Source organism: Ambystoma mexicanum, chromosome 5q (assembly GCF_040938575.1).
Source record: "Ambystoma mexicanum isolate Mex_15411 chromosome 5q, UKY_AmexF1_1, whole genome shotgun sequence".
In the NCBI taxonomy this organism is placed as follows: Eukaryota; Metazoa; Chordata; class Amphibia; order Caudata; family Ambystomatidae; genus Ambystoma; species Ambystoma mexicanum.
In genome coordinates, this window is record NC_090933.1 from 952,158,813 (window position 1) to 952,182,716 (window position 23,904).

Genomic DNA, 23,904 nt, shown 5'->3' on the forward strand with positions numbered 1-23,904 from the left:
AGGGTAAATGGGAAAATGGGGATTTACCGCCCCGCCAAGGTCGGAATGGGGCGATAAATCCGCCAACCACCATGGCGTAAACATAGTTTACGCCATGGTGGTAAAGTCACGGCCCAGGCGGTAACTTACCGCCTGGGTCGTAATGAGGCCCAGTGTGTCTTATCTGCAGCTCCATAAGTGATTCACTTCATAGTTTATGTTAATGTATCATGCTATCATAAAAAAGACTAATGACTATAGAGTTGCTCCATATATAATAATAGTGTAATTTAGGGATTTTGCACCACAAAGTTATTTGCCATTTGGCTTACTTATGGCAACTTGTTCTAAAGTCCCTTCCACAGTGCCTGCAACTATCAAAGATTGAGATTTTCCCTGCAATGTCCTATTCTGCGAAGTCACTTCTGTTGGTGCAATCCATATGGAAATAAGGAGGTTTGTATATAGTTTGCCCCACATCTGTAATGGTCGTGCAGTTTTATATATTTGTTGTTATGTGTATGCGTTAAAATGCCATCTGCCACTAATGTTACCAAAAAAGGTGATTGTGCGGGTGCCAATGATACCATATGGAATCGCGCGCATTGCATTTGGGGGGAAAGTAGCAGGACTTTTTTCGTGGCTCGCCACACACACACACTCACACACTCACACACTCACACACACTCACACACTTACAATGCTGGATTCTCCCCTGATTGCCGCATTAAATCATGGAGGAAGACATGGTAGCCAGTGAGTTCAGGTGATAACTGTGAACCCCTTTTATTAACATAATATACGTGATCATGGCTGTCCCCATTGGTGCCGTGACCATTTTGACCTGGGGTAGACTGGTCTGTAGGGAACTCTGGAGATTTCCTGGTAGGTCTCTGCGCCCCTGGACCTCTTTTGTGTGGTATTTCCAAATGTTCCCATAGGAAAAGGGCTGGGCTTGTAGAAAATGTGTAATATGATTTCCAGCTCCTCCTCTGGTTCCCTTTTGTTTTTTTATGTTTTTTTCTCATGTATATTAAATTGCATCGTGAATGTGTTTAAAATTGCATTGTGAAACCTAGGCCTTTTTCCCCTTTTACAGGACTCTAAGACTTAGGCGTCTTTGTTTCTTCTCATGTATTTCAAAATTGCATTATGAAAGTAGTGCCATTCTGTTCTTTTGACTTCCTAGCAAAGCATTCATCTACCAAACTTCTTTGTCTGAGCACCTATCGTCTTGTCCAACTGTCTACTATTGTCTCGTCTCCTTTTTTCCCGTCTGCTTGTGCCCCTTCCTGCGTCCTTCCCTAGTGCTTGCCCCTCCCTCCCCCTTTCCTTTCCTCTTCTCTCCTCTCCCCACCTACTTTATGGTGCTCTCTGTCTCTCCTATCTTTTCTAACTGCTTCTCTATCAACGATCCTGCTCTCCTCACTAAATCTGGCAGGAAGAGGTTTAAAAAGGACATCCTGGTCTCCAACCTAGGCCTCCCTATCACTGACACCTATACCAGTCCCTCCTCTAGGCAAACTCTCACTGACATCCTCTTTGTCGTTCCCTCGCCAGACCTATGGACTCCTCATATGGTTGCTGTGCTTTCTCCTCTCTCCTCTTTTCCCATTAATGGTGGCACCCGGTGGGATGCCCTCCTGGCCTCCTTCGACTCTTCTAAGGTCATCATAAATGTTTACCTGAATGGGACAGTCTTGGTCCAAGACACTTAGGCGAACCTTCTCCTCTTTGATAGACCCTTCCCGCGCCTCATCAATTTCCTCCTTCTCATGCTGTACCCTCTCTTCCCTCCACGACTTTGCTTGCCTCATCCTGCTGTCCCCCCATTGGCTACCTTGCCCTCTGTGACTTCCTCTTCTGCCCACCCCCTCGGGCTTCTTCTACACCTCCGCAGGGTGCACCTCTGATTTGTGCCCCTCCCTGGAAGTCTTTCAACGACGGAAACCTTCTCCATATTGCCACTCAAAACTCTTGCTCAGCTGTCAAACACTCCTCTGACATCTGTCGCCTACTGGAAGTACTTGACCTCGATGTCCTCGGTCTCACCAAGACATGTTTCACGGCCAGATCTGTCACAATTTTGACACTCTCCTCCCTGAGGGCTACAAGTTTCTCTCTGTGCCCAGATCCAACCGACCCAGAGGGGGTGTACCCCTGATATTCCCCGAGTGGATTCCTGTCTCTGTCATTCCCATGCAGGCCTACTCCTCTTTCGAATGCCAGGTTCTCTCTCCTAGCCATTCCCTTACTGTGGCTACCATGTATTGGTCACCTGGTCAAATCTCCTCCTTCCTCTCTGAGTGGGCAAACCTCTCCTCTTCCCTCCGGATCTCCACCACTCAACTCCTCCTTCTTGGAGACTTTAACATCCACCTGGATGCTTCGTGTCCTTCTACTGGACTTTTTTGCGACTTGTCTGAATCTCTCTCACTCTCTATCTTCCCCTCTGGCCCGACTCACTCTACAGGGCACACTCTTGATGTTCTGATTTTTACAGACCTTCCCCTTTCTATCCCTCTCACCACTCCTCTCTCCTGGAGTAATCACTTTCTCCTTTCCTCCCTGCTCACTCTCTCCAGCCCTCAGGCCAAGCCAATTCCAGAACTGCAACGTACCTTCTCGGTCATCCGACCCATGAAGCGTGTGCAAGTTGAGGCTTTTACTGCTACTTTCTCACCACCTTCCCCCCTTTGGCTGACTCACACCCTGACACAGCCCTCTCCATGCTACACTCTGCTATATCCGATATTCTCGATGTTCTTGCCTCTGTCATGAGGATTCGCTTGAAGCCCAAACCAAGTGCAACTCCTGGTACGACTCAGACCTTGCCACCCTTAAACGCAAGTGCAGGGTGGCTGAGAGGAAATGGCATGCTTCCGGTGCATCCTCTGACAAACTGGCCTGCCGCCTGCTCCAATGGCAATACCAGCTCTTTGTCCGCACCAGGAAGAGCGCCCACATCCAAGTCTGCATCTCTGCGGCATCTAACAACTCGGCCGAACTCTTTAAAATCTGCAAGGAGCTGGCCAATCCTGCTGCAGTCTCTACCTCTCCTGTCCCCTTCCAGGCCCTCTGTACGGCCCTGCCCAGGACATCCTGTCCCCTCTCTCTTCCTCTCCCCCCTGGTCCCTCTATTCCCTGCTCTTCCCCCGGCCCTTCCACCGCCACCTCTCCTCCCTCCTTCTCTGCCTTTCCCTTATTCTCCCCAGACGAGGTTTCTAGACAAGCCCGATCTATGAAAGTCTTGTCAAAACAGGTTCACCCCTGTTCCTCCACATTGATACCTTGGCCCCCGCTCTGGCTGACTTCTGCAACCGCTCCTTCACCACTGTTGTCTTCCCTTCCCCTCCCTGAAGCACTCCCTTGTGAACCCTCTCCTTAAGAAACCCACAGCCGCCCCTCCTGTCTGTCATGGCCATCGGGCCAAGGACACAAACATTACAGGGCCACTTAAATAGGGGGCCCGGAAGGACACAGTCCTGGCGCCTTTGACACCAGGCTCATGAAAAACAATAAGCAGGAACATGTATTTGGGTCAAGAATACTTTTATTATGAACATGGCACCTCATTTTGGGTGCCAAGTATATTTAACATAGGGAACTTTCATTACTGCAGCAGCCCCACGTGTACTCTTGGGTGGGGCTGCTGCTATTGGGTTGCCTTGCACGTGCTGACTCTCTGGGAGTGGCAGGGTGTGGTAGGCAAGCCAGGCCTAGTGGGCATGACCATGATCACAGCTAAATAAGCTGCTCCAATCCCCGAGGCAGACACTTTGCGTTATTCTGCACTTGCATGCAGTGTAACGCTCACCGCCGCCTTGGATTAAACTTACCTTTGGAAATCCTGTTACTTGTCTCCATACTTACCATCTGAGGAACCTGCTGTCACCTGTGCACTTCTTCAAATCTTCCGGAACGCTGACATCTTCATCTTGGCACCGCAGCTCACCTTCAGACCTTCTGGAACGCTGAAATGTTCACCTTGGTACCGCAGCTCATCTTCACATTTTTTCGGGACACTGAAACCTTCATCTTGACACCGCAGCACGACGCGCTCCACCCGTGACCGCAGCACCTTCAAGTAAAAGGCAAGGTTGGACACTACACAGACATTAAGTTTAAGGTTGCGCTACCACCGAACCTCGTGCTTCCTTAAACCATCACTCGCCTGTTGTCGGACATTGCGGTTTCATCCATCTTCATCCAAGCCGCGCTCTGCGCCTCCACAACTGCTTTTGGGCCGCATTTCCACCTATTGGGAAGAAAACAGAAGAGAAAACTTTATTCAGGAATTAACAACACTATTGAGAGCAATAATACCAAGACAGAAAACAGAAAGGGGAAAAGACAAGAGACATTGAGAGACACTTACCATCAACCAGGGGAAAGCATAGTCGCAGCTGGACTGACTATTACTTACCAGGGATCAGTTAAGGAACTAGATCCCATCAACAAGCGCCCCTGCCTGAAGTAGTAGGACAGAGAGCTCATCAATAATTAACAGGTGAGCCTTATGGGCCGATACATGCCCACAGAAATCGCACTTTGGGTTGAAGAGTTAGAGAGGTATAACAGTCACCGACCAGCGCACTCACGTTTTCTCATATCCACGCAGGAGCTGTGCCCCCAGTTGTCGCCGTCCACAGCTTATCAGCAGGGGGAGAGACCTGACGGGAGTGATCTAACTCCTGGGAGGGCTGCAACCGTGCCCCAACGCCTCCGCAGAGACCAGGTGAGCATAACAGGACGCAACGCCTCCACAAATCTCTGCCGCTGTCATGATCACTGCTTCCAAGGAGCTAGGACCAGCCCAACGTCCTTGGAAGCAGGCCCCTAACCTTCATCCTAGGCACCAGCCGGTCCCCACTGGGACCTTTTGGACCTTGTCCTGGCGCCGGTGGCACCAGGCTCATCAAAGTCACTGGTCCCGGCACTGGAAGCACCGGGCTCATAATTTGTATGAAGATGCGTGGGTGGACTTACCTGCAGCAGACCATGCTGCTTACTTACCAACCACATAGCAATCCTCTGTGAGCCGGGACTACTTTCTTACCTGGGTGGGGCAAGCTCCACTCCCTGGATACAACACTGGAACTCTTCTGGAACAGGGACTCTTTTCTTACCTAGGCGAGGCCGTGGAGGAAGACGCCTCATCACTCCAAGGCTATTTAAACCACACCCGATTGATGAAACGTGCTTCGCGTTATTCTGCATCTGCAGCAGAACGCTCACCGTGTCTGTTCCAGTTTTCCTCTTTCCGATCCTGAACCTGCAAGAACAAACGCTTACCATTCCTGTATCCAGCCTTCAGTAGCACCTGCAAAGACAAGAAACAGGTTAGCACGGCAACCTTCACGCGCAGCGCTTTCCTCACCTGATCCATCGGCAGCTACCATCTCTTCACGCTGCTCCTCCGCCTGTGAAGACAAAAGCATAGTTATTCCGGTTTTCTTCAACGCTGCAATCCTGCACCTGAAAGACAAAAGAAGAGACATTAGACAGGTATTTTACTTACGCGCCATCGCGCCCGCCACAATAGGGCGCCTGCAAACACTCTGGCGTTTCCAGCGTCTCTTCAACACCCGAACTCACAACTGCAAGGGAAAAGAGACAGTTAGAGAGCTTTTGAAAAGCAGGCAACCGGCATTTACTTACGCATTTCCAAGTGCGTCATTCCAAGACTCTGGCTCGAACTTCGGCTTTCTTCACACCATCTTCTACCTCAAGAGCCCTGCAAGACAAATAGAAAAAGCATTATACAGAGCCCTGTTCCACATTAACGTGCCCACGCACCTAAAGACTGTAAGGACTTAAAAGGTGTCCGGAAACTCACCGTTCGTGCAGTTAGCGACGGTAGCAATCCTCTGATGTCAAGAGGCCTACGTTTCACCCAGTGAAGGAACTGGCAACGGCACCCTGCACCAGACGCAGATGGAGAGTCCAGCATTCACCTATCTAAGGTGAGCACGTTGACCTAGGGGCTCCACGGAAAAGCGAGGAAGGGAAAGGGAGAGAGAAACCCGACAACCCCAGATCATTAACCCCATATTCTTTCACCTGCAGATATCTCACTCTTCGAGTTAGACACACAGTGCGAAGAGGCTCAGCCCCGGAAGCCAATCGAGTCCTGCACTTCACTTTTCGAGTCACAGACACCATCCGGCCAAGACCGGCGCCTCCGTGGGAATCAGGTGAGCGTTACAGAACGCGAAGCCCACCGCAAAACTCCTACCCAGGCGCAATGGAAACCTCGGATACTGATCAATTGGCCCAGTTGCTTGGGGAACTAAGAGCAGAAGTACATGCAGCTCGTCAGGAAACAAACGCTCTAAGAAGAGAGCTGATAATATCCAAGGAGCGAACAGAGGACCTCGCTAGGCAATTGCTACAAACGCAGGCAGGACAAACACCTTTGCCCGCTCCAGGAGGAAATTATCCTTCAGCATCTTCCTCAAATCCAGTGCAAATCAATCTACCCGGTAATGTGCCCTTGGCTCCGCCCGAACGCTTTTCTGGTGACCCAAAGAGATTTGCAGTGTTCATTAACCAGTGCCGCCTACACTTCTTATGTAGACCAGCTGCCTTCCCAACAGATCAGGCCAAGGTGGCTTTTGTGCTTTCTTATCTCAGTGGCAGTGCCGCAGATTGGTCGATCCCTTTAGTCACTCAGGATGATCCGGTTCTTCATGATTTCCAGGCCTTCCAGTCCAGCATGGAGAAACTGTTCGCAAGACATGCACAAGGGCTGGCCTTGGACAATGAACTCCTTTCGTTACGACAGGGTAATCAAGACCTCTTGACTTACATTGCCTCATTCAACAGACTTATAGTGGCAAATCAATGGCCTGAGGATAAAAGAATAACGCTTTTCTACAGAGGCCTGCGTGGAGAGCTCAAGGATGTGTTAGCTCAAGTTGTGAATCCTCCACAAGAATGCTCAGACTATATTGACTTAGTTGATCAATTGGACCACAGATTACAGAACAGAAAGGCTGATCGTTCCAAATTTGATACCCGAGTGTTTTCTAAACCGCAGACCTCCACTAGGGGAGCTGACACCGTGGAACCCATGCAAATAGGGGGCATGAAAGGACCTTTAACCCAAAAAGAGTGAGAAAGGAGAAGACAGCTGCAATTATGCCTCTATTGCGGAAACTCGGGGCACTTTCTTCGAGACTGTCCAGTGAAACCAGTTAAGAAGGCTGTAGGAGCCGCAGATACCTGTACCACAAATTCTGAGCAGGGAAACGACCTAGCCCGACAAGTGTAGAGGTCCTCTTGCCGAGCGTTAAAATCTGTTCCATGACCTCGCATTTCATGGTGCCTATGGTCCTCATTAGCCCTGAACGTCCGGATTGTTTGCATGCAATTGAAGCTTACATCAACAGCGGAGCAATCTGTAATTATTTGGACCGTGAAATGGTATCAAGGATGAATCTACCTCTTGTCCCTAAGGCAGTAAAAGACGTCATTACTTCAGTGGATGGCACGGAGATAGCCTCCGGACCAGTAACTCACGCCACCCAAGAAGTGACGTTAGTGAGCCAAGAGGGACACTGGGAGAAAATCGTGTTCGATGTGATCAAGGCCCCTCAGTTCCAGATCATTCTGGGAATTCCTTGGTTAGAGAAGCACAATCCTCAGATCGATTGGCGAGCAAAGACTTTTCAGTTTCCAGAATGTATCTCCACTTGTTATCCTCGGCCTGATGTTTCACTGGCGGCAATCTCTTCTGAGGTTCCCAAACTACCTCCCGAATACCAGAAATTCCAAGACGTCTTTCGGAAGGACCAAGCTAACACCCTGCCTCCTCATAGGTCTTACGACTGTCAAATAGATCTGATACCCGGAACAACTCCTCCTTGCAGTAGGATTTATGCCCTCACCGAGCCAGAGAATCTTCACCTCAGACAATATCTGGACCAATACCTAGCTAACTGATTTATCCGTCCTTCAAAATCTCCAGCTTCCTCGGCTTTGTTCTTCGTTCCGAAAAAGGAAGGAGACCTTAGGACTTGTATAGATTACCGCACCCTGAATCAAATCACTGTTAAAAACAGATACCCGTTACCTTTGATCCCTGAACTCCTGGACCAAGTCAAAGACGCATGTATATATACAAAGTTGGATCTCAGAGGAGCCTACCACTTGGTACGAATAAAAGAGGGCGATGAATGGAAGACGGCCTTCCGCACCAAGTATGGGCTGTTTGAATATCAAGTTATGCCCTTTGGACTATGCAACGCTCCTGCCGCCTTCCAGTATTTTATGAATGATGTCCTTAGAGAACTCATAGATGTGTGTGTTGTTGTCTACATTGATGACATCCTCGTCTATTCATCATCTGAAGAGGAACATCAGAAACACGTTAAAGAGGTCCTCGAGAGATTACGTCAACATAACCTTTTTGCTAAGCTTGAAAAATGCGTTTTCAACGTAACTGAAGTTGAGTTCCTGGGATTCATATTGTCACCAAACGGAGTCCATATGGATTCAAAGAAAGTCGATGCAATCATCAAGTGGCCTTCACCAACCTCTGTAAAAGGAGTTCAAAGCATGTTAGGCTTCGCTAACTTTTACCGCAGGTTCATTCCTGAATTCTCTCGAATAGTCCAGCCCATCACCGCTCTATTAAAGAAAAACAAACGTTTTGAGTGGTCTACCGAGGCGGAACAAGCTTTTCAGGACTTAAAAGCTAAATTCATCTCTGCACCTGTTCTAAAACACCCTCGCCCAGAACTCCCCTGCATCGTAGAAACAGATGCTTCTAGTCTTGCTATGGGGCAGTTTTATCACAAAGAGATCCGGTCACACACCAATTACATCCTATAGCCTTTTGGTCCCGCAAATTCTCGGCTCCCGAGATCAACTATTCAATTACAGACAATGAACTTTTAGCTATCAGATCAGCCTTTAAAGCCTGGCGGCATTATCTTTTGGGAGCCAGACACACAGTCACCGTAATGACAGATCACCGCAATTTACAATATCTGAAGACGGCCAAAGCTCAGTCTTCCAGGCAGCTCCGCTGGGCTCTGTTTTTGGCTGAGTTTGACTTTATAATTACTTATCGACCAGGCAGTAAAAACGGAAAAGCAGATGCCCTCTCCCGGATGGGAATAGATGAACACTTGACCAATCCTGAACCAATACCCATGATCCCAGAACAAAGGATTTTGGGCTTGGTCAGCGCTCAATCCTTTGAAGACATCGAGACTACAGTCAAATCACTCCTAACTCCGGCAGAATTACAGGACTGGCAATTCAAGGGGAAGGATTTCTCAGTGGACCAAGACCTACCATATTTCCGAGGACGATTGTACTTGCCCTGTGAGAAAATACAAAAACAGGTAATCTCCTGTTATCACGACTCATTAATGGAGGGTCACCCTGGCATTACCAAAACCATGGAAAAGGTCAAAAGACATTTCTGGTGGCCATCATGGAAGAAGGATATTAGATACTTTGTAATCTCCTGCGGTGTGTGTGCTCAGAATAAAAGTCAGAAGGAGAAACCAGCCGGCCTCTTACACCCACTGGACATCCCTCCTGGTCCATGGCATAACCTGTCCATGGATTTCATCACGGACTTACCTCCATGCTCAGGGTATAATACCATTTTAGTAGTCGTGGATCTATTCTCCAAGATGGCTCACTTCATTTCCCTGAAGGGCCTACCTTCAGCTTCAGTATTAGCCCGAGAATTCTTAGAAAACATTGTTCGGTTACACGGTTTTCCCTCGGTTTTGGTCTCCGATAGGGGAAGTCAATTCATCTCCCACTTTTGGCGAACTTGCTGTCGCTTAGCCCAAATTGATGTGAGACTTTCAACCAGTCACCATCCCCAAACTGACGAACAAACCGAGAGGACAAATCAAACTCTGGAGCAATATTTACGTTGCATGCTCCAACAAACTGAAAACCCTTGGAAGGATATCCTTTGGATTGCTGAATACGCTTATAACAATTTGACCCATTCTGGAACCGGGAAGACTCCCTTCTTCCTATTATACGGAAACCATCCTAGGACCTCTAACCTGGATCCTCCCCAAGAATTCGAAACACCTGCTGTGGATCACTTGCACTCGGTGATCACTCGTACTTTTAAAGAAGCCACTGCCCATCTGCAAAGAGCTAAAGCTCTATACAAGAAAGGAGCGGATCAACACCGTAAAGAGGCCCCTCACTACGCAGAGGGAGATCAGGTCTGGTTATCCACTAAGCACCTGCCTCTAAAAGGACCCCGCACCTTCATCCGGAGATACTTAGGACCCTTTCTCATCTCTGCCATAATTAATCCGGTGGCTGTCAAATTGGAATTGCCTTCGTATATGAAAATACATCCAGTATTCCATGTCTCCTTACTAAAACCAGTACAACCAGAAACCCGATTGACCGAACTCCCAGAACCTGTTCTAGTGGATGGAGAACTTGAGTTCGAAGTAAAGAACATCCTAGACTCCAAAATCTCCAAATCTAAATTATATTACCTGGTTAATTGGAAAGTATACGGCCCCCAGGAAAGGTCTTGGGAACCCTCAGAACATGTCCACGCACCTCGTCTGGTCAAGAAATTCCATCTGAATCACCCCGACAAGCCAAAACCCCCGGAGAAGACACGCTTAGGAGGGGCCTTGAGGGGGGGTGCTGTCATGATCACTGCTTCCAAGGAGCTAGGACCAGCCCAACGTCCTTGGAAGCAGACCCCTAACCTTCATCCTAGGCACCAGCCGGTCCCCACTGGGACCTTTTGGACCTTGTCCTGGCGCCGGTGGCACCAGGCTCATCAAAGTCACTGATCCCGGCACTGGAAGCGCCGGGCTCATAATTTGTATGAAGATGCTTGGGTGGACTTACCTGCGGCAGACCATGCTGCTTACTTACCAGCCACATAGGAATCCTCTGTGAGCCGGGACTACTTTCTTACCTGGGTGGGGCAAGCTCCACTCCCTGGATACAACACTGGAACTCTTCTGGAACAGGAACTCTTTTCTTACCTAGGCGAGGCCGTGGAGGAAGACGCCTCATCACTCCAAGGCTATTTAAACCACACCCGATTGATGAAACGTGCTTCGCGTTATTCTGCATCTGCAGCAGAACGCTCACCGTGTCTGTTCCAGTTTTCTTCTTTCCGATCCTGAACCTGCAAGAACAAACGCTTACCATTCCTGTATCCAGCCTTCAGTAGCACCTGCAAAGACAAGAAACAACAGGTTAGCACGGCAACCTTCACGCGCAGCGCTTTCCTCACCTGATCCATCGGCAGCTACCATCTCTTCACGCTGCTCCTCCGCCTGTGAAGACAAAAGCATAGTTATTCCTGTGTGGAATTACTTACCGGCACTCCGGGAATTCCGGTTTTCTTCAACGCTGCAATCCTGCACCTGAAAGACAAAAGAAGAGACATTAGACAGGTATTTTACTTACGCTCCATCGCGCCCGCCCCAATAGGGCGCCTGCAAACACTCCGGCGTTTCCAGCGTCTCTTCAACACCCGAACTCACAACTGCAAGGAAAAAGAGACAGTTAGAGAGCTTTTGAAAAGCAGGCAACCGGCATTTACTTACGCATTTCCAAGCGCGTCATTCCAAGACTCTGGCTCGAACTTCGGCTTTCTTCACACCATCTTCTTCCTCAAGAGCCCTGCAAGACAAATAGAAAAAGCATTATACAGAGCCCTGTTCCACATTAACGTGCCCACGCACCTAAAGACTGTAAGGACTTAAAAGGTGTCCGGAAACTCACCGTTCGTGCAGTTAGCGACGGTAGCAATCCTCTGATGTCAAGAGGCCTACGTTTCACCCAGTGAAGGAACTGGCAACGGCACCCTGCACCAGACGCAGATGGAGAGTCCAGCATTCACCTATCTAAGGTGAGCACGTTGACCTTGGGGCTCCACGGAAAAGCGAGGAAGGGAAAGGGAGAGAGATACCCGACAACCCCAGATCATTAACCCCATATTCTTTCACCTGCAGATATCTCACTCTTCGAGTTAGACACACAGTGCGAAGAGGCTCAGCCCCGGAAGCCAATCGAGTCCTGCACTTCACTTTTCGAGTCACAGACACCATCCTGCCAAGACCGGCGCCTCCGTGGGAATCAGGTGAGCGTTACAGCCTGGGCGTTATGGAAACTTCAGAGACAGATCTATTGGCCCAATTACTAAGGGAATTACAGGCTGAAGTACATGCTTCGAGACAGAAAACCAATGCATTAAGGAGGGATCGTATTGTAACTCGAGAAAGAACTGATGACTTGGCAAGACAGATGCTGCAGGCACAAGCAGGACAGGTTCACTTGCCTGGGATAGCCCCGTCTTCCATGCCACCGCAATCAACATCGGTTCAGGAGGTTCTTCCAGGGGCAGTGCCTCTAGCCCCGCCCGAACACTTCAACAGCGATCCAAACAAGTTTTCCATATTCATGAACCAATGTCGCCTTCATTTCTTATGCAGACCAGGAGCCTTTTCTAATGATCAAGCCAAAGTTGCATTCGTACTCTCGTTCCTAGGAGACAACACGGCGGACTGGTCAATACCATTGGTAACTCAAGATGATCCTTTGCTTCGGAACTTTGGGGATTTCCAGCACAAGATGGAGAAATTGTTTGCCCGACATACTCAAGGACAAGCTCTGGACAACAAATGATTGTCGCTTAGACAGGGGAATCAAGATCTATTAATCTACATTGCAACCTTCAATCGTCTCATAGTCCAAACCAACTGGCCAGAGGAAAAGAGAACTACGCTCTTTTTTCGAGGGCTACGTGGAGAATTTAAAGATGTGTTGGCTCAAGTTGGGAACCCACTGAGAGGTGTGCGGACTACATAGACTTGATAGTACAACTCGATCATAGGTTGCAGAATAGGAAAATGGATCGAGCCAGAACAGAGGGAAAGTCAGTTTATGTGCGGCCCCGTGAGAACCAGACCAAACCACACGAACAGTCGGAACCAATGCAAATCGGTGGGTTACAGAGTCCTCTTACCAAGGCGGAAAGAGATAAAGGAAGACGGCAACAGCTCTGCTTATATTGTGGTAAAGCAGGTCACTTCCTCCGTGAATGCTCGGTAAAACCACCGAAGAAAATAGTTGGAGCAACAGACAAAGACAATGATGAAGACGTAGTACAGGACTCAGGGAAACTCCAATGCCCAGCAAACAGAGGGGTCCACTTGTCGAGCGAAAAACAGGAATCTGTGCAGACCTCGCATCTAGTCCTTCCGGTACTTTTGGTGAATCACAAGCAACCGTCAAAGATACATGCCTTGGAGGCATGCATTGACAATGGAGCGGTGTGAAACTACATTGACTAAGATCTGGCTATCCGAATAGGCCTTCCTCTCCAACAAAAGCAGAAATCGAAAAATGTCACTGCAGTGGATGGTTCTCAGCGATCATCCGGCCCGGTGACACAATACACAGAGAAAGTCAAGCTTCTGTTGCAGGACAGGCATCAAGAGAACATTACCTTCGATCTCATAGGAGCTCCTCAGTTCCAGATGATATTGGGAATTCCTTGGCTGGGGACCCATAATCCTAGGATCGACTGGAGAAAACAAGTTCTGACCTTTCCTCAAGACTGTGCCGACACCTGTTACAACAAAGACGTCGTCATCCTGAAACCAAAGAAAGAAATCGTGCTGGGCCTCACTGGCTCTTTACCACTTGAATACATGAATTACCAGGATGTCTTCCAAAAGGAGCAAGCCAATGTTTTGCATCTGCATAGACCTAGACCTTTTGCCCAGAGCTCAAATTCCCTACAGTCGGATTTACGCTCTAACAGAGCAGGAAAACCAACATCTTAGAACTTACCTGGATCAGTATCTGGCAAACGGTTTTATCTGCCCATCTTAGTCCCCTGCTTCCTCGCCCCTCTTCTTCGTTCCTAAGAAGGAGGGGAATTTAAGAACCTGTATTGACTACAGAGCAATCAATCAGATCACAGTAAAAAAACCATACCCCTTACCACTCATACCAAAGCTCCTGGATCAGGTGAAGCACGCTCAGATTTACACCAAGTTGGATTTGCGAGGGGCCTACCATCTTGTGAGAGTCAAAAAAGAAGACGAGTGGAAGACGGCCTTTCGCACGAAGTATGGCCTCTTCGAATACTAGGTCATGCCCTTTGGGTTATGTAACGTCCCTGCGGAGTTCCAATTCTTTATGAATGATGTGCTCCGTGGGTTTTTGGATGTTTGCGCACTTGTCTACATAAATGACATTGTCATCTACTCAAATTCCAAGGAAAAACATATCGGTCATGTCCGGGCAGTCTTAGAAAAGCTTTGACAACACCAGTTGTATACCAAGCTGGAAAAATGTTTCTTCCATGTGACGGAGGTCGGATTTCTTGGTTTTATGCTCACACCACAGTGCGTACATATGGACAAACGAAAGGTGGACGCAATTCTTCAATGGACCTCACCAACACCCTCGTAAAGAGTACAAACCATGTTCGGCTTCGCTAATTTCTATCACCTATTTATACCTGGGTTCTCACAAATTGTACACCCAATTACCTCCCTACTGAGAAAGAACAAGAAATTCCATTGGTCCACAGAAGCTGAAGAAGCCTTTCGGAACCTGAAACTAGCATTTACAACAGCACCAGTTCTTCGACACCCTCGACCAGTCCTGCCATACATGGTTGAAACAAAAGTTTCAAACGTAGCAATAGGATTGCTATTGTCCCAACGGGACCCAGAAACAGGACAGTTGCACCCATCGCATTCTGGTCCCACAAATTTGCTGCCCCCGAATTGAACTACGCGATCACGGATAAAGAATTACTGGCGATTAAAGCAGCATTCAAGGCATGGAGACACTACCTTCTTGGGGAGAGACACACAGTCACCATCATCACGGACCACCGTAACTTACAATTCTTGAAGACTGCTAAAGCGCAATCCTCGCGTCAACTTCATTGGGCGCTCTTTTTTGCAGAATACGACTTTATTATTACCTATCGACCTGGAGTACGGAATGGAAAAGCAGACGCACTATCACACATGAGTGAAGAAAAAGAGGCTTTTACAACATCCGATCCCGTGGCCATCATTCCCGAAGAACGAATCCAAACCAAGATCGCTGCCACCACGTGTGTAGATGACTTAAAAACCTGTTTGCAATCCCAGATGAATCAGTCAACACAACAGAAATGTGTTTCAAAGGGAGACGGGTACACCATCGAAAACAATGTACCATAATTTCAAGGACATTTATATGTCGAGGACAAGAAACTGCAAAATCAAATCATCACGAATTATCATGATTCATTAGTGGAAGGACATCCAGGAATAGCCAAAACACAGGCTAAGATAAAACAAAACTACTGTTGGCCAACTTGGAGAAAAGATATTGCCCAGTTTATTGCAACCTGTGGTGTCTGCGCACAACACACATCTCAGAAGCAAACCCCTGCTGCTTTACTACGTCTCTTGATGGTACCACCAGCACATTGGCATACTCTATCAATGGACTTTATCACAGATCTTCCTCCATGCAATGGCTACAACGCCATCTTAGTGATTGTGGATTTATTCTCCAAAATGGCCCATTTCATCCCTCTGAAGGGACTTCCAACTGCATCGACTCTCGCTACTGTGTTCTTAGAACAAATTGTCTGATTGCATGGATTCCCATCAATATTAATATCGGATTGTGAAACTCAATTTGTTTGTGCCTTTTGGAGAAGGCGTTGTACAATTGCCAAAATTGACCTCCGGTTGTCCACAAGCCATCACCCTCAAACTGATGGGCAAACGGAGCAAACTAATCAGAGGCTAGAGCAGTATTCAAGGTGTATGCTACAGCACTCCGAAGACTCCTGGAATACATACTCTGGGTAGCCGAATATTCATCTAACTCTGTTCACACTTGTACTGGGCAAACCCCATTCTGTACTGTGCACAGAAGACATCTGCGGACATCAATGTTTGATCCACTCGATACTCTGGAAATGCCAGCAATAGAAATCTTGCATAAAACCATCACTCGGGTTCTTGAGGAAGCAACAGAACACTTGACTAAGGCCAAAGAAAGACAAAAACTGTTTGCTGAACGGCACTGAAAAGAAGCTCCTGATTACCAGATTGGGGATAAAGTCTGGTTAGCATTCAGATACAAACTGTTGAAAGGACCAAGGGCCTTCCGCCCCAGATATTTGGGCCCCTATACTATCAAAGCAATAATCAGCCGTGCGGCCATGAAAATGGAATTACCATCTCAAATGAAGATTCACCCAGTATTTCATGTCGCTCTCCTCAAACCAATGAAACCGGATACACGGATTAGTCCTCACCAGAGCCTGAATTACTAGATGGGGAACCAGAGTATGAAGTTAAATCGATCCTGGACTCCAAGGTGGTTCGGTCCAAATTGTATTACCTTATAGACTGGAAAGGTTACGGACCTCAAGACCGGACATGGTAACCCAGTGAACACGTCCATGCTCCACGTTTAATCAGGCAATTCCATCATAATAATCCCACCAAGCCAGGACCAGGAGGAGGACCACACTTGAAAGGGGCCTTGAGGGGGAGTGCTGTCATGGCCATTGGGCCAAGGACACAAACATCACAGGGCCACTTACACAGGGGGCCCGGATGGACACAGTCCTGGCGCCTTTGGCACCAGGCTCATGAAAAACAATAAGCGGGTACATGTATTTGGGTCAAGAATATTTTTATTATGAGCATGGCACCTCATTTTGGGTGCCAAGTGTATTTAACATAGAGAACTTTCATTACTACAGCAGCCCCACGTGTACTCTTGGGTGGGGCTGCTGCTATTGGGTTGCCTTGCACGTGTTGACTCTATGGGAGTGGCAGGGCATGGTAAGGAAGCCAAGCCTAGTGGGCGTGCCCACGATCGCAGCTATATAAGCTGCTCCAATCCCCAAGGCAGACTCTTCGCGTTATTCTGCACTTCCATGCAGCATAACCCTCACCGCCGCTTGGGGTTAAACTTACCTTTGGAAATCATGTTACCTGTCTCCATACTTACCATCTGGGGAACCTGCTCTCACCTGTGCGTGCCTTCAAATCTTCCGGAACGCTGGCATCTTCATCTTGACACCGCAGCACGACGCGCTTCACCCACGACAGCAGCACCTGCAAGTAAAAACAAAAGGCTAGGTTAGACACTTAACAGACATTAAGTTTAAGGTTATGCTACCACGAACCTCGTGCTTTTCCTTAAACCATCACTCACCTGTTGTCGGACATTGCTGTTTCATCCATCTTCCACCCGGCCGCGCTCCGTGCCGCCACAGCTGCTTTTGGCCCGCCTTTCCACCTATTGGGAAGAAAACAGAAGAGAAAACATTATTCAGGAATTAACAACACTATTGAGAGAAATAATACCAAGACAGAAAACAGAAAGGGGAAAAGACAAGAGACATTGAGAGACACTTACCATCAAACGGGAAAGCATAGTTACAGCTGGACTGGACTATTACTTACCAGGGATCAGGTAAGGAACTAGATCCCATCAACAAGCGCCCCTGTCCGAAGTAGCAGGACAGAGAGCCCATCATCAATAATTAACAGGTGAGCCTTATGGGCCGATACATGCCCTCAGAAATCGCACCTTGGGGTGAAGGGATAGAGAGGTATAACCGTCACCGACCTGCGCACTCACGTTTTCTCATATCCACGCAGGAGCAGTGCCCCCAATTGTCGCCGTCCACAACTTATCAGCATGGGGAGACCTAACTCCTGGGAGGCTGCAACCGTGCTCCAACGCCTCCGCAGAGACCAGGAGAGCGTAACATTGCCCGGCTAATTATCACCCAATCTCCATCACTCCTTTCCTGGGCAAACTCCTGGAAAAGCTGGCCATCTCCCAGCTTAATCTTCACACTGAATTTGTTGATTCCATGACCATCAGTCTGGCTTCAGAGCTGTCAGAAGTACGGAAACTTATCTCCTGAACATCTGTGAAGACCTGCTCTCCAACCTCGATTCCAACACCCCCTCTGTCCTCATTTTACTTGATCTCTCTTCTGCCTTTGACACGGTCAACCATGTCATCCTGCTCAACCATCTCTGTGATAACCTGGGTAACACTGATCAGGCCCTGGCTTGGCTGACCTCTTTCCTCTCTGATCGACCCTCCCAGGTCCACCTTGGGTCCTTTCTCTCCTATATCTCTATCTCTGTGGTGTTCCCCAGGGGTCTAACCTCTCTCCTTGGCTGTTCAACCAATACCTGGCACTTCTTGCCCACTGCATTGCCGCTCTCTGCTCCAGCCTTCAGTGCTATGCGGATGACACTCAACTCATTTTCAGGCTCCCTTCCACCACTTCTTCTCCTCCTCTCATCTCTGACTGTCTGTCTGCTATCCAGGAGCGGTGTGCTGCCAATGATCTCTGCCTTAATGCCAGTAAAACAGAGATTCTCCTAATCGGCACACCTGCTCCCTCCTTTCCTGTCACTCTCTGGCTGGCCTCTCTTGGTCCTCTTTCTGCTCCCAGCTGTGAGGCTAAAAACCTTGGGGGTCATCTTCGACTCCACACTCATTCTCTCCTCACATCTCTGACGTCTCTAAGAAGTCACACTACCAGCTGCACCTCCTCAGAGGTATTCTTCCTTTCCTCTCCTTCCCCCAGAAGCTCACTGTCGCCAGAGCTTTGGTTCTCTCTAGGCTCAACTACTGCAACAGCCTCTTTCTAAATCTGCCTGCTTCTACTCTCCGCCCTCTGCAGCTCATCCAGAACAGGACTGCAAGACTTCTCCTTGGCCTCAAGTCCAGGGATCGTATCTTTCCAGGACTGACATTTCTTCACTGGCTCCCAGTGGCTGTAAGGATTAAGTTTAAAACCCTCTGCATTGTCCACAAGGCCTTCTGGGGCCTCAATATCTCCAACTCTCTCTTCCTAAATATCTTCCTTCTCAAGCTCTTCGCTCATCAGCCTCCAACTCACTCAGGGTCAGTCGCTTCTCCAAGGAACAAGTTGGTGGTAGATATCTTTCCTCGGTTGTGACCTCCCTCTGGAACAGCTTTCCTGCCTCTCTGAAACGTGAGGAGAACCATCTCCAGTTCCAGAAGCACCTCGTAAACCTTCCTCTTTGCTTTTGCTTTCTCTCCTCTTCTCCCCTGCTGAACTCCTGGCTGAAACTGCACTGGTCACCTGGTTACCCTCTGATCTCGGGCCTAGGTCCCCTCCCCCACCAGTTGAACCCCTTAACTGCCCCCCTTGGAATCCCGCACATTTGGGGACTGTTTTCGGTATCCCTGCAGCCCCCTACCAGCACTTGACACCTGATATCTGCACTTACCCTTACCTGCTGCACTCTACTTACTGCTTATTTATTCTACAGTCGCTCCCATGTACTGCACTGCCCCCTCCCACTTTTCCCCTTCCCCTGCACTTGCGCAATCTCAAAATCACCTGGTCTAGTAAGATCGTTGTCTCCGTCTTCCCTCCCTTGCATCGTCGCGCCTTGAAACACTTGTGTATAGGCGCGTTACAAATGCCATATCATATCACCCCTGACTTTGACCATAAACACTTGATGACCCGCACCCTAGTGGTGACGAGTCTTAGTTACAACACTCCTTTTACGCGTCCTCTCCTATCGTATGGCTTGGGGTTGAGTGTGTCTGCTGGCCATCTCCACTATGTGAGAGGCCTCAAACACCTCTTGGCTCTGTCTTTGTTCCTTGCCTTCAGCACGCACGATAAAGGGAAGCCCATAGAGAGCAATGCTGCGCATGCCAAACCCCAAGTAAAGCAGTGTTCAAAATGTGAGCACAACAGACACACCGATTAGAAGGATTTGGGTGAAGAAATCGAGCTGTCACAGCCTCTCAAACGCGTGGCCTTCCCTGAAGTGAACTGCAACACTTGCTGATTTTGCAAGGTGCTTGCGTGCTATTGCTAAAACCTTCAGCAAGCCTGCACGAGAGGAGCCGTCAGAAAGCCTGCTGCCCATGCTGCCTTCCGTCCATCGCAGGGTTTCTGACTGGCTGCTCTCGCGCAGGTTTGCTGGAGTCTTAGCAATAGCATGCACGCACCTTGCAAAAATTAGCAAGTGTGGTAAACTGTAATGTGCCGAGTCTCCCTTTACCGCGGACTGATGGAGCACTGCACAGAGAATAACCGAAAGGGCTATTTATAGAGTGGTCGCTCCATGTCCCATGCAGCTGCAGCCACACTGGGGGGACTGCCGCCTGTGTTGCCATTGGCGCTGCTGCCTTCCACGGAGGGAGGAGGATGCAGAGCTCCTCGCCCACCCCCGGTCCCCTCCACCACCTTCTCAACCCACCAGCCCCTCCCCTCGCAGACAGTAGTAACAGTACAACAGTACAGAAGGAAGCGGTGCGCGTGTCCTCGTTTTTCTTGTCTTTTTTTTTTTGTTTTACTTGTGTGGTGGGGGGGGAGGAAGGGGGTTTACTGCTTGGCAGCCCTGTGTACTGAAATTTCCTGAGGCAGCATCTCGCTCGCCCTCCTCTGCGTGGCTTTAATAGACTGTGGCTGGGAATATGAGGCGCCTCCTCCGCTGCCTCGCACATCGGCCAGGGAAGCCCCAGCTCTCCCCGGCGCGGAGAGGGAGCCTCACAGGAGAGTAATGAGCACGCAGTTCCGCCGCGGCCGGGGACAGGAGCGGCACGCAACGTGAACGGCGGCATGCGTGCGTCTACAGCAAGGACTCCGAGGCAGGTGGAGAGCTGAGGCGGCCGGCAGCAGCAGCAAAACAAAAAAGGGAAAATGCAATTTGAAACCTTACGCCAGTTCTGCAATTCGGTGTTATCCCATTTCCACGAGGCCTTCCCGGACCCGCCGAATATCCTGCAGAATGAGCTCTTTGGGCAGACCTTGAACAATGCCAGGTGAGTGAGGTGGGGGGAGCGGGTCCCCTGACGCGAGACCTTTACCGGGCCACGGCACTAGGGTTGCCACCTTTGTTTGAAGCAAAAACCGGACTTTTAGCCACGTCCACATTTTGAAAGCACCCGATTCGAAAACTGTGCGGGGAAAGAAAAAAATCATGCGAGCAATTATGTTTTTAACTGACCTATATATATATATATATATATATATGTATATATATATATGTGTGTGTGTGTGTGTAATTATTTATTTTTTAAAGCAATCTGTATTATTAAAATGAAAACGACTGATGTATTGCAAAAAATGGCATTTCACAAAATCATATACCATCCATTTTTTACCTTGGAATGATGAAGAGTTGAGCTGGTTTTGACAAAAATGGATCGGCTACTGTCAAGCTAGGCCTGCCTACAGTTGAAATCAAAATCTCTGAAATGTCTGGTAATTGCACATGCGCCTCACACCGCTCATAGTTTTTAAACATTCTGCCATTGTCATATCTCAGGGTAAAAAATGGTGGGTATTATAGCATGCGCACACACACATACGCCAACATTTTTAACTTTGTAGAAACAAATGTAACAATTGTAACTTATAATCATCACTTTTTATTCATTTCATCTGTGAATATATATATTCCTCTAATATTCCTCTATTTTATGGAAAAACAGGGCTTATGTGGTTCACATATGTGCCACAGATAAGGCACAGAAGGATAAACTGATTTGTCAAGGATCACACATTTTAGTTAAAAGATGAAGCTAGGATTTTGGACTAGTCCACCATATAAGGACTTGACTTCATATTGTACTTGTGAGATATGAACATGCCTCTCACTCAGCTGACACCACTCTGCATTGCAAAGGTTTGAGTGCTGGTAGGGGATCCAAGTTTTATAGCTTTATTACCCAGCCCCCATTGAGATGGCTGTACACACCAGAAATCTGTAGGTCGCGCTCTCTCTCCCCAGAGAAAGTCTCGAAAAACCTGAAGTATCTGATCCAATCCTGGAGGTTCGGCAGGTCTGAATCGAGCTGTTCGGATTTCAAAATGTGCATTAACCCACTGTCTATCTTGCTAGATCAAAAGATGGCACTGATCATTTCATTTCTGAAAACATTTTATTCTTTTTCAAATCAACTGTACCCATGCATGATTTTACGCTTTGAAAGTCAGTAATTCCTTAGAATAGCTGCGTGGGTTAAAACCCCTACAGCAGAGATCTAGCTGTAGGTTTCACATAAATCACTGCAGCTGGCACATTAACCCACCAAGCCAACATTCCAAAAGAAATTCATGACGAGAAAAGATGAGTGATTCTTCAACCATTTTATAAAGCACAGACCAAAAAACAGAACGGTCAGCTGACATTTTTCAGATATATTTTCAATATTGCCCAAGTAAATTAATTTTATCGGAGCAAGATAATTTAAAAGCTGATTAAGGTACATCCACCATTAAGCTGACTATTCCCAAAGGTTACCAACCTTTTAGAGGCATAGGCCAGTCATAAAATCCTGCCATCTAAGATTTTCTACCAGAATCCTATTCATTTTGTGAGATAAGACGTTGTGCAGGGTACAATGGCCTGCGACTGACTTTCCATGTTTCTCCTAAACTGTTATAGAAACTTGCCTGTTATTAAATCTCTCCATTTTATCTTTGTGATTGTACTTGGGAAGCATATCTATCATACAGCAGTATTATAGACCTCTTGTTCCCTCACACAATAGTGAAGTTGAATGTCCCCAATTGGAATGCAGATCTACAAGAAGCATTTGTGAAGGTTGATGTGGGCCGGGTATCCATGAATGGTGTAACTCTCACCAGAAATTAGTTAGCTTGATAGGTCTACAGTGAAGGGACTACATTCCAATAAAGCTCTGAGCCTTCACAAGTGGTCCCATAACATGTCTGACACCTCCCATCCCGCCCTAGCTGTACGTTCAACAGCATTTTGCATTCTGGGACTTTTAGTACAGCTTTTCCCAAATGTGTTTACAGGTAAGCGAATGCAGCAAACACTGACCACTGTCAGCGTCTTTCCTGCCACTGCCTTCATGGTCTATATGGCGTTTGTGAAGCAAAGATGCATATTCCGTGGCCACATGTACGTCAGGTGTAGGTCGTGCATCCTGTGCTGAGTGTTTCTCTGCATTCTGGTATTCATAGTTTTGCTGCTCGTTTACCATTGCAGCGCTGTAAGTGACAGAATGCAAAAAAGAGGCATGCCTGGATGCACCTGTTCATGCAATGCATGACACTGCAACAAGGAGGTGTCTGAAGTCTGCCGGCCGTGGGTTGGTTGTATTATTAATAAAGGCTCTTTGCTAATTTCATTTTTGAAAACCGTCATTCAGCATATACTTTTGTAAAAGTGTTAATAAAATGTGTGGTTTTGAAAAAAAAAGTTTTTTTTTGGTTCTTTCAAACAAGCAGGCAGGCCTGTACATTTTTTATAAATGCACAATTGACCAATTTTTTTCAGAAATAGCTTGTGAGACCTGTTGTCTGGACTTGCCTTGAAAATGCATCTGGCCCATCAAAATGAACAGCCCCCAACATTACTACTTTGAATGCATAGTTGGTACATTGCATGTGAAAGGGTCAGTGGAGGTGTACTTGCCCCCATTAATCAGTTTCTATTAATTGCTGGCCCATGGACAGCCCTTTTCTGACGATAGGGCTGTAAAGCACAGCTCCGAGTAGCACTGCAGGGAGCCCACTCAACCGCGCCTGGCGCAAGCATTCAAAGGCCACAGGGCGCTCCTGCTGCAACTCCCCTGGCTTCTGGGTCTCGAAACTCAGACTGCCACTGTCCCAGGAGACTCATCAAATCCGGACACACCTCGAAAAATACCGGCCAGGTGGCAGCCCTGAGTGGCACTGGCGCCTTCACTCTGCCCCGGCCTCCAGGCTGGAGCGTGCACCGAGGGGTGGGCCTGGCAGGGAGGCTTAGGAGGGAAAGGGATTCTGGAGAAGTGTTATACCTATGTGTTCAGGGGTGTTGCCAGGTCTGTAAAAGATCTGGGGCTATGCTAATGTCAGGACTGGGGGCTAGCTAGCTTTTTGGTTGT

The 23,904-nt window shown here is 48.1% G+C and overlaps 1 protein-coding gene across 11 annotated transcripts in view; it reads left to right on the forward strand.

The window, feature by feature from the left end:
* RIMS2 (regulating synaptic membrane exocytosis 2) overlaps positions 1-23,904 on the forward strand; it is a 2,919,733-nt gene that overhangs the window by 825,760 nt on the left and 2,070,069 nt on the right. The window contains exon 1 of one of the 11 annotated variants that reach the window (XM_069621477.1): positions 20,416-20,826. The exons of 5 other annotated variants lie outside the window; for them this stretch is intronic. In XM_069621477.1, the coding sequence (XP_069477578.1) occupies positions 20,705-20,826 (122 nt within the window). In that variant the 5' untranslated portion in view covers positions 20,416-20,704. Of the gene's footprint in view, positions 1-20,415; positions 20,827-23,904 lie in introns of those variants that run through there. 5 more of the 11 variants (XM_069621479.1, XM_069621480.1, XM_069621485.1 and 2 more) reach the window with 5 other exon arrangements.